General features: G+C 47.6%; 1 protein-coding gene across 2 annotated transcripts in view; it reads left to right on the forward strand.

Annotated features, from left to right (window-relative positions):
* Sept6 (septin 6) overlaps positions 1 to 9,992 on the forward strand; it is a 108,135-nt gene that overhangs the window by 55,321 nt on the left and 42,822 nt on the right. For both annotated transcript variants that reach the window (XM_005368885.3, XM_026790140.1), the window contains exons 6-8: positions 2,084 to 2,180; positions 6,229 to 6,397; positions 9,266 to 9,398. In XM_005368885.3, coding sequence (XP_005368942.1) covers positions 2,084 to 2,180; positions 6,229 to 6,397; positions 9,266 to 9,398 — 399 coding nt within the window. The remainder of the gene's footprint in view (positions 1 to 2,083; positions 2,181 to 6,228; positions 6,398 to 9,265; positions 9,399 to 9,992) is intronic.

Raw genomic sequence — 9,992 nt, forward strand, 5'->3', positions numbered from 1 at the left:
CATACAGACATGCACATGCCCACATAGACATACACATGCACAATTCAAAATCAACCTCTTTTCAGAAGAAGAGAGTTTGGGCCTTTAGCAGTTAGTTGGGCCATAAGGGCTGCTCCCTCACTAATGAGATTAAGGGCCTTTATACGAGAGACTTATGTGTAGAATTTAGCTAGCTTGTCTACCTTCTGCAATGGGAAGATGTAACAAGAAGACCCTCATCAGACACCCAAAGGTGCTACTACTTTGAGCTTAGATGTCCAGCCTCTTGAACTACGGAAAGTCTGTTTATGTCTGTAGACATTACTTAGTCTCAGGTATTTTGTTGTAGCTGTACAAAATGGACGAAGTAGTGACTCTAGGGCCAGACTCCCAAGACATGCTATGTATTTTGATAGCGCTCTGCATCTGGGAGACCTCATATCTTGGTGTCCCTCATCATAGGTTTAGGCAGAGTCACATGGGGGCCCCTTATTAGTCTGCTCATTATGTGTCAGCAGGGGCCTCATCTTGGAGCTATCAAAAGTCAACTTCCTGGGGCCTCATGTATGAAGCATCACCTGGCAGCCTCCAGCAGGGACCTGAAAAACTGAGAGAAAGTCTGGCCTCCACTGAACAGGGATATCGTGGGTAGCACCTTGGAGTGTGACGGAAATTTAAACCTCCCCTCTGTCTCGCTTGATTCCATTCTGGTTGTCATAGCCACATGTCTTTCCAGAGCGTCATGGTCAGAGCTTGTTTCCAGTGACTCCTGGCCTGTCGTGTTTAGTTGACTTCCAGCAGATGCTCTTTAGCCAGGACACCCAATGTCAACCATCCTAGGTGGCCCGAGAAGGCTGGCATCCAAGGTGTGGTGGCATCACCACTTACTGGGAAGACCTAGCATGGGCGTTTAGGACATGCAAGACTCCTTTAAGCTCTCTGGCCTTGCTCTCTCTGATACTATCTAAGGTTTATATTTCTGGCCCTTGGAAATGATCTGTTTGCCTGTACTTTCCAGAACCACCTTTGATGCCAGTGACAAAGGAGTGTGCTGTGGGAGGTTTTATGTGGCCTTGGAATTGAGTTTGGTGGGGCCTGTGTGTTTAAGGAATCAAATGACAGCAGTTTGAGGAAGCGAGGAAGCAAGTGACCCTGTCATTCTGGCAGGGTCCCTTGATGATAAAAATAACAGGCCCAAGGGAAGACTGGCATTTCCTATGCTTTTATTTTCTTCTCGCATTTTTTTTCCCTACTTGAACCTAGAGAAGTGCCTCCCACTTCACAGACAGCTCTCCTGCATCACTTAAAGCTGAGAGGCCAGGATGCAAGCAGATGATGATACAGCATGGTTTTTGTTCTCACCTCCTCCCTCAGTCTAGCCCTCTGCATTCACTGGTCCTCATCTCTCCTGCAAGCACCAATCTCTTGACCCTGCTTGAACTTTCCCTCTCATCTTCGTCCCTACTCTGACAGCCTCTATTCAAGGAGTATTTGTGAAGGACCTACTCTTAGCCCTTGGTCACATCCTGTCTAATCGGATTTTGAGACTGTAACTTAGGCTTTGTCAATGAGAGTCCAAGCTCCCAAGGTGCAAGGAAGGGTCTTCTACTTTTTTTATGTCCCTCATAGTGCACCCTCAGAGCTTGTGGGTGGAGATTTCCTGATTTGCCCTCTAGGTTCATGGGATCAGTGTGATCTAGGGTGGGCAAGAACAAAGACAGTCCAGCTCAGTGGTTTTAGACTGTGCTTTCAAACTCTGGAAAGACAATGATGCCAGATTCTGTACTCAGCCAGCCCCTGTGATGCTCATGAACCCACCCCCAGCGATGGTGACTGGTGAGCATAGCTTGCTAGGTCATATATCCACTTAAGTTCCTGTTCGTTCCCTGTGTTTTCAACTATGCCATTATTAACCAGAACAGAGTCAAGAACTAGGTCTCATCCCTGCCTGGCTATGGAGCTTAATAAATGCCTCTCAATGCTGCTGCAGTGAGTGGCGCCTCAGAGAGACGACCCAAAGTCTTGGAGACGAGCCACAGTTGTATTGTGGGGCATTCGCTGCCGTCCTGCTGGAGTTCTGAGTGCTTATTTGCCTCTATTCTAGGCCCACTTGCCGTTTGCTGTCGTTGGCAGCACAGAAGAAGTGAAGATAGGCAACAAGATGATGAGGGCGCGGCAGTATCCTTGGGGGACTGTGCAGGGTGAGTCTGTGCAGAGGGCCTGCACTTAGCGCCTTCTTTGTGTATCTACTGCTTCTGCCACGATATGCCGAGCTCCTAGCTTGTCTCAGCCTCCGCTACTCAGTGTGGGTCTCAAACAGCCACAGGGGTCACTAGCAGCAAGCTCTGGCCCTGTGCCCAGATTCTGTGATAGGAGCAGACTCCTTTTGTCTAATAGAGAAAGTACTCCCTTATACCCCACCCTGAAACAGCAAAAGACGAATGGACTTGGCACAACATAGAAAGGGCAATAGAAGTGAGTGTGTCATTAGGAGAGGCACGAGAATGTTCACAGCAGTGTTATTCATAATGATAAATTATTACAAACAATGAGGTGTCCATCAAAATAGCCGGGGTAATTTGTAAAATGGTCATATAATGGGGTCTTAGACAGCAATGAAAGTGAATGAATTTCAGTTACATCTGTGTGGATGGCTCTCAGAAACACAGTGCTAAGCGAAATAAATCACATAATGCATATGGTAGGTTTCTATTTATATGAATTCCAAAAGCAGGCTAAAATAACATGATATATATTGTGATAAATTCATGCATGAGTGATGAATGATGAAAGCATTTTCATTAAACACACACAAAAACAATGAGAGCTGGAGCAGTGGCTCAGAGGCAAAGAGTACCTGTTTACTCTTGCAGAGGACCTGACCTCTCTTCCCAAGCCCCACGCCACAAGGCTCACCTTCCTCCTCTAACTCCAGCTCCAGGGGATCAGAACCTTCTTCTGACCTCTGCAGACACCCTATACACACACACACACACACACACACACACACACACACAAATAAAATAAATCTGAGAAAACGGAACTAGTGTGATGTCTTGTGGGGGCAAAGGAAAGGCACTTTCCTCCCAGCCTCATAGCCTGATCTCCGGAGCCCACACGGTGGAAGGAGAGAGCTGATTTCTAAAGCTTGTCTTCTGACCTTCACACAAACACCAGCGCCCTCACAAGTGCACAGTGCACACCCACACCCCCTCACACTAAACAAATTAAAATAAAAAAATATGCAAATGACTGCTAAACCCTGTCAGGCTAGTGCTTCAGTTTCATTGCCAAAGGAGGCAGGGAGCAGAGAGAGGTGCATGAGATCAAAAAGAGGCCAGCAGGGGCTTCCAAGGTAATAGTAACATTCGCTTCGGTTGTGGGGATATTTACAAATTTTAAATTTCTTTAAATTGCACATACCTATTTCATGCACTCTTTTATAGATATGCTTATTTCATAATTTTGAAGAGTTAGTTATATACTGTATACATGCATGACACTTCTTTTCGCAGTCTCTCTCACACATAAGCTTCTCTTCAGGAGGTAACATGAACTCTAGGGCTCTGCCAGGGGCAGCGGTTTGAGGGCCCTGAGTCTGTAGCTATAAACCAGGCCGTGACTGACAGTTTCTCAGTAAATTCTTCCCAATCCTTGAGCAAATGAAGGAGAGTGGGCACCCAAGAAGGGCGGCATCCGTCTGTAAGTCCAGTCCTGGGAGGTGGGAGCAATTGAAAAGAGAGGATCGTGAGTTCAAAGGCAGCTTCGGGAGGCCGTGTTTAAAAGAAGCAAAGATGAAAGTTGATAGTGAGTTGCCCACCTCACATCCAAAGGCTGGTATGATTGAAGGCACAGCAAAGCCCCAGCCACAGTAGCTGGAGTGCTTTCCTTCTTCTGTGCTGCTGAGACTGGCACTCGGGGCCATGTCTAGCATGCATGCTAGGCGAGTGCTCTGCCACTAAGCTACCTCCTCGGTTCTTCTTTGTTACAATGTCAGAGACGGAAGTCAGGCCTCATGCCTGCTAGATGAAAATGCTACTGTTGAGCTCCATCCCGTCTGGATGTCCCATAGGTAGTAGAAGACTGGTTGGCAGAGCTACGCAAAATGTTGCTCTTTTTTTTGCTCTTCTCCGCCATTTGCAGCTGGGGATGTGTCTTAGTCAGTGTTTTATTGCTGTGAAGAGACACTATGACCATGGCAACTCTTTGTGTTTGTTTTGTTTCTTGTTTGTTTTGCCCATGGCAAACGTTTACAAAGGAAAGCATTTAATTGGGGCTGACTTCCAGGCTCAGAGGATTAGTCCATTATCATCATGGCAGGACATGGCAGGGTATAGGCAGACAGGGTGCTAGAGAAGGAGCTGAGAGCCCTACATCTTGACCCATGGGCAACAGGAAGTGAACTGAGGCAATGGGCATAATTTAAGCATATATGAGACCTCAAAGTCTGCCCTCACAGTGACACACTTTCTCCAACAAGGCCACACCTACTCCAACAAGGTCACACCTCCTAATAGTGCCACTCCCTATGAGATTATGGGAGCCAATTCCATTCAAACCGCCACCACAGGATGTTACACTAGGAACACCAGGAAAAGGCTTCTGGACCAAGAGCCACACCTTTGGAGTCTGTGGCCTGAAAGACAGAAACCTGAGGTGGGAGGAGACAAACCAGCAGACAGACTTCCAGTGACTTCCTTCCTCCAACTTGGACTACCCTGTTCTTATCCCAAACTGAGTTCTGTTGTTGTTTGTTTGTTTTGAACTCCCTAGTTGACATTTTTTCTGGATGAGGAAGCAGTTGAACACTGCTTGGAAGCCTAAAAAAGACTTAGAATTATTCCTTTCTTATATCCTTAAAAAAATAGAGTTTTGTGTAGCCTAGGTTGGCCTTGCAATCACTGTGTAGTTGAAGCTGGCCTTGAACTCCTGACCCTCCAGCCTCTACCTCCTAAGTGCTGAAATCACAGGTGTGCATCACCAGGCCTGGCTCTAGAATCATTCCTCCTGATCAGGGGTCACTGTCTTGAGCTGGAGAAGCAGATACATATAGCTTGCTCCCAAGGAGTTATTTTATTGCTGCAGCTTTTTATATTAGTTTATGTTCTATGGCAATAGATAGGTCGGTACTGAATGTAAGGGACCTTAAGTAGAAAGAGTACATGGACCACTCTGGACTTTGGACAAATACTTCTGATGACCATATCTGACCCTCTCTAATAGTACAACGAGCCCGGAGACATCCTATTAGAGCCCCGCTTGCAGCATGGCTCTGGCCAGAAGTCCACTCTGCTGTGATTTAGTCCACATCACTCACCTTCTTGTCTACTCCCCAAGATGCAGACCTTTGCCCACAAGGCAAAGAAGCGGTTATCTACTTTCCCCTTCAGATTGCAGTGGTCAGGCCATTATCCACCCTTGGTAAAACACCTCGGGAGCTTCTACCACCCACACGAGCCACACCTGAGGTCTGCCCCTCCTTTTCCCTCTCACCTTTCCTACCCTAGTTCTTTTCCGTTGCTCTCTGGAGATCCATCTATGGTCTTTGCTTCGCCCCTACACTACTGGGATTTGAAACCTAACTCTGCAACTTGCTCACTATGTGCCCTTGCCTAGCCTTCGGAGGCCTTGTGAAGATCATGTTCTATTACCTGCCTGATAAATTCGACTCTTCCTTCCAGCGTCATCCAAGAGGTTTTATCTTTTGGGAAGCCCTTGTTCTCCTGGAGTTCACAGGTCCCCCTCTTCTGGGCTTTTACTGCACTGCAGCCATGCCTCCACGGTTGTAATCTTGGCATTGTGTTATATTGTTCTGTTTACATGTGCTTTCCCACTAAGCTGCAGGTTCTTAAAAGTGTGGCGCCAAGGCTTCGCTTCTGAATTATCTGGGCCAGAAAGAATACTGGAAACAGATTCCACTAATATTTATTGGGTGGATGGCTAGATAGAGGTGCATGCATCGTCATGTGCAAAGCAACGTAGAGAAGATATTTCTGTGCAAGTCTGCTTGGTAAATTTGTGTGGAGGCCTTAATGAAAGTTCTTAGATATTTGCACAGTGGTATTGCCCTTTCATAATGTTTCATTGCCATTTTCACAGAAAATGGAGTTAGGTTAAGTGTGTAGGAGCCGTATAAAGAGGCTGCGAGGCGATGTCACCATTAGACACTTTACTTCTCACTGCATCCATTTCTTCTTCCGCTGGCCTTCCTTTCAATATACTTCCAATGCCCCAATCCCCGCTATGCAGTTGAAAATGAGGCCCACTGCGACTTTGTGAAGCTGCGGGAGATGCTGATTCGGGTCAACATGGAGGATCTGCGGGAGCAGACCCACACCCGGCACTATGAATTGTACCGCCGCTGTAAACTGGAGGAGATGGGCTTCAAGGACACCGACCCTGACAGCAAACCATTCAGGTACCGCTCACGTCAGGCCAGGCCCGCCTGGCCCAGTTCAGAAAACCTTGCCCTGGACAATAATCCGCCGGGGAGGAGAGGTGTGGGGGTTAGCTAGGGGGGGCCCAAGGGAATATCTGAGTCACCAATGTTGCACATCTGCCAGAAAAGCAGGGAAGGGCAGGGGTCCAGAGAACACTTTGCTGACTACTCACTGCTTTGCCCCCCCCCTTCCATAGACCCTGAGCTGGGCTTTCGTTCTACTGGGTGGCAGTTAGGAACTGTCCTCTGTTCCCACTTTCTTCATCTGGTTCTCCTCTTGCTTAAGATGGGTTTCTAGTATGTGCTTCCCTAGCATGCACAAGCCCCAAGTTCATTGCTAGCACTAAGTAAAGAAATAGGAAAATACAGAATAGGACCACAGCCACTTTGCTTGTCTTGGTGACCTGCCTGAGGCTCTTCTCCCACTGCCTAAGAATTTCAGTGTGAGTTTTGTTTTGACCCCTGAAGATGAATAACCCCTGGTGTTTTCCTCACCTCAGAACTAAAGTGCTTCTTAGTGCGCAGGTAGGAGCCCTAGACCAGTGGAAGCATCTGCTCTCTCTCTATACACAATGCGTCATCAGCCCTGCATTTTGAATTACCATATGCTGCCCTTTACCGTGACTCCATCTCCTTTCAGGAAATGTCAGGCATCCGTGAGCAAGCCAGGGGGAATATCTGTGGGTGGAAAAGACACTCAAATGGCCTCTGGGATCCCAAAGAACCTGTTTGTGGCAGAAAGAGGGCCTAGGACACTGTACAAGCAGTCTGTTGGGGGAATGTCTGCTTTAGGAATGTCTGCTTTAGGAATGGCAGCCTCCCACCCCTCAGTGGAGAGGCAGGTCAGGGCCCCAGAGCTCCTGAGCAGGGAGGAAAGCGAGTTTGTCTCTGCTGGAAGGCCCTTGGTTTCTCTCCTTCATGTCCACAGTTTTCCTCTGCATCTGGAAGGTGTACTTCTACCTGTCCATTCAGTCCTGGCCTTCCCTCCTTTGCCCCATCCTCCAGTCTTCTGTTCCTGCATCTTCACCTTCCCCCTCTCCCGCTGCCCTTGTCCACCTTGCTGGTAAATACTCCTGCCTCACAAGCCCTTTTTCACTTCTGCTCTTTCTTGCCAGTTCCTCCCATCAAGAGCTTTGTCTCTGACAGGGAAGAAACATTTCTGTTTCCGCTGTTCCTCTTCCTCCTCTCTCACTTACTTCCTCAACCCACTGCAATCTGCCTTCTGCCTCCAGCTCTCCACAAAAGGGCCTCTCTCTAAGGCCTACAGTTGTAGGTCGGTGGCCAGTTTTATCGTGGCTTGATTTCTATCTTTGGTTTTAATGTGGAATGTTCATTTGGCTTTCTTGAAATACCCTCTGCCTTCAGCTCTTCCAGTGTTGGGCCCAGCCAGCCTCATTCCTCTCCCCCTGGGTCTCACTTTCAGGTTCATTTCTTCAGCTTTCTCCCTTAAATGTTGCTGCCTCCTTGGGGTTCCTTCCATGGGTCTCAGCTCTTCCATACTCCTGTCTCTTTGTTCTGGCTCTTTCTATTTTCACAGGTCTAATTAGCACCCGGGAATCTTATGACTCCAAAGCTAACGCTTTACCATTGAACTCCAAGCCCACAGATGCAGCTGCACCGCAGACATTTGCCCTCAGACATGCTATGGATGCCTAACCTGAATCCCCAATAGTCTGCCATCCAGCCCACCTCCTTCTTCTTCCTCTTCCATGCTGTTCATGTTCTACCGTCTAGCTAGTGGCCCAGGCCAGAAACTAGAATCAGCTTCTTTTGGGGGTATATTCAGAAACTTTAATGTCGATCATAAGCACAAAGATTCAAAGAGAGATGCTCACCAAGACAATAAGATACACTTGAGAAAGCAGATATGAGTTAGTCAGGGGACAGCTGTCTGGAATCAGCTTTGATTTCTTCCAAGGCCTGGAAATTCTGCAGCCTTTGTTGCTCGTCCAGATCTCTCTCCATTCCCTGCCAGCCCTGACATGAAGATCCTGCCCTGTCATACTGAAATTGCTGCAGAGTTTTCTTCCCAGAATAGCCAAGTGGACTTTCCCATGTTCTGAGTGATGAAAATCACTCAGTGGATACATGTCCACTTCTTTCATGTGGCATCCAAAGCCTGTCCTCCTCTTCCAGACTCAGGAACCTCCCCTCCCAGTCCTCCGTGGTTCCTGTGATTTCCCCCAGGCCTATTTAAGTATGCTGCTCTGTTCTTGGAACACAGTCCTTCTGGTCTTCACCCAGTTGACTCTGACTCTTTTTAAAATAGTACGTACAGACCAGGGCATGGTCTTGATCCAGGCATCTCCCGATAGACCCCGAGATCCTCTAGGGCAGGCACGGTGGCTCTAGGCACTAGATGCTGAGCGAGTGACTAGCATCATGTCTATTCGCACTGCTCGCTTATGTGGTAGCTGTAATCTCAGCAAGTATTTGAGGAAGTGCTGAATCAATGTGGGTGGTTTCAGAGCCAGGGCCTGGCGGTGCAGTGCAGTGGGAGAGAGGCCATACATGAAGAGACAGGAGACCCAGCTTCTGGTGTCAGCTCTGCCTCTAAATAGCTGTACAATCTTCAGCGAGTCACTTCACCTCTGTAAGGGGGATGGGAGGGAGAGAAAGATTTCTAGAAGGTGGTATCCAGTTCATTGGGGCTCCTCTGCCCCCTTCAGTAGCTCTGTAATATGGCTGCTGTATGCCAAGCTGTCCCCTCCTCTCTGATGGTCCTCTTTACATTTCTCTGTCAGAATTAGAGCAGAGAGGATGAGGGGGGCTCAGGATGGTTGAGGCCCGTTTTCTTGAGCAGGGCTTGCCTGGGAGGCAGTGGAATTGACTGGATCCCATCTACAGTTTACAGGAGACATATGAGGCGAAGAGAAATGAGTTCCTAGGGGAGCTCCAGAAAAAAGAAGAGGAGATGAGACAGATGTTTGTCCAGAGAGTCAAAGAGAAAGAAGCTGAGCTCAAGGAGGCGGAGAAAGAGGTAAGTGCGAGCCTGGAGAGCAGGCAGGTAGGAGGGGAGACCGGGTGTGGTGCTGGAGACCTCGGCCTTCACCGGGCAGCTGGAGGGGAGAGGGACACGCAGCCTCTGGGCAGGCCTGGCAAGCAGCTTGGGTGGAGAGAATCTTCTTGATCTTCATTCCCTAAGGCTGGGATATTTTCTCATTCTGTTAATTATGTAGAGGTGTTGCCAATCAACATGGTAGCCAATAGCTGTAGGTGGATTTTTTTTTTTCGGAAATTTGAATTCATTCATTTGCTTAGGTTTCGAAGCCTATATGTAGCCCAGGCTGGCCTCAAATTTTAGAACCTCTTGCTTGCGTCCTAGGATTACAGGCATGAATTACAGTGCGCAAAATATTTTATTAATTGCATATATTTATGGAGTATGATGTCCAATTTTCATGTTTATATAATAGAATTATTAAATCAAGCAAAGAGTCACTTCATTTCATATGTTTATCTTTTTTGTTATTTTTCAAGATAGGATTTCTCTGTGTAACTGTCCTGGCTGTCCTGGAACTAGCTCTTTTTTTATTTATTAATTAATTTATTTATTAAAGATTTCTGCCTCCTC

The sequence above is a fragment of the Microtus ochrogaster genome, unplaced genomic scaffold (assembly GCF_000317375.1).
Source record: "Microtus ochrogaster isolate Prairie Vole_2 unplaced genomic scaffold, MicOch1.0 UNK42, whole genome shotgun sequence".
In the NCBI taxonomy this organism is placed as follows: domain Eukaryota; kingdom Metazoa; phylum Chordata; class Mammalia; order Rodentia; family Cricetidae; genus Microtus; species Microtus ochrogaster.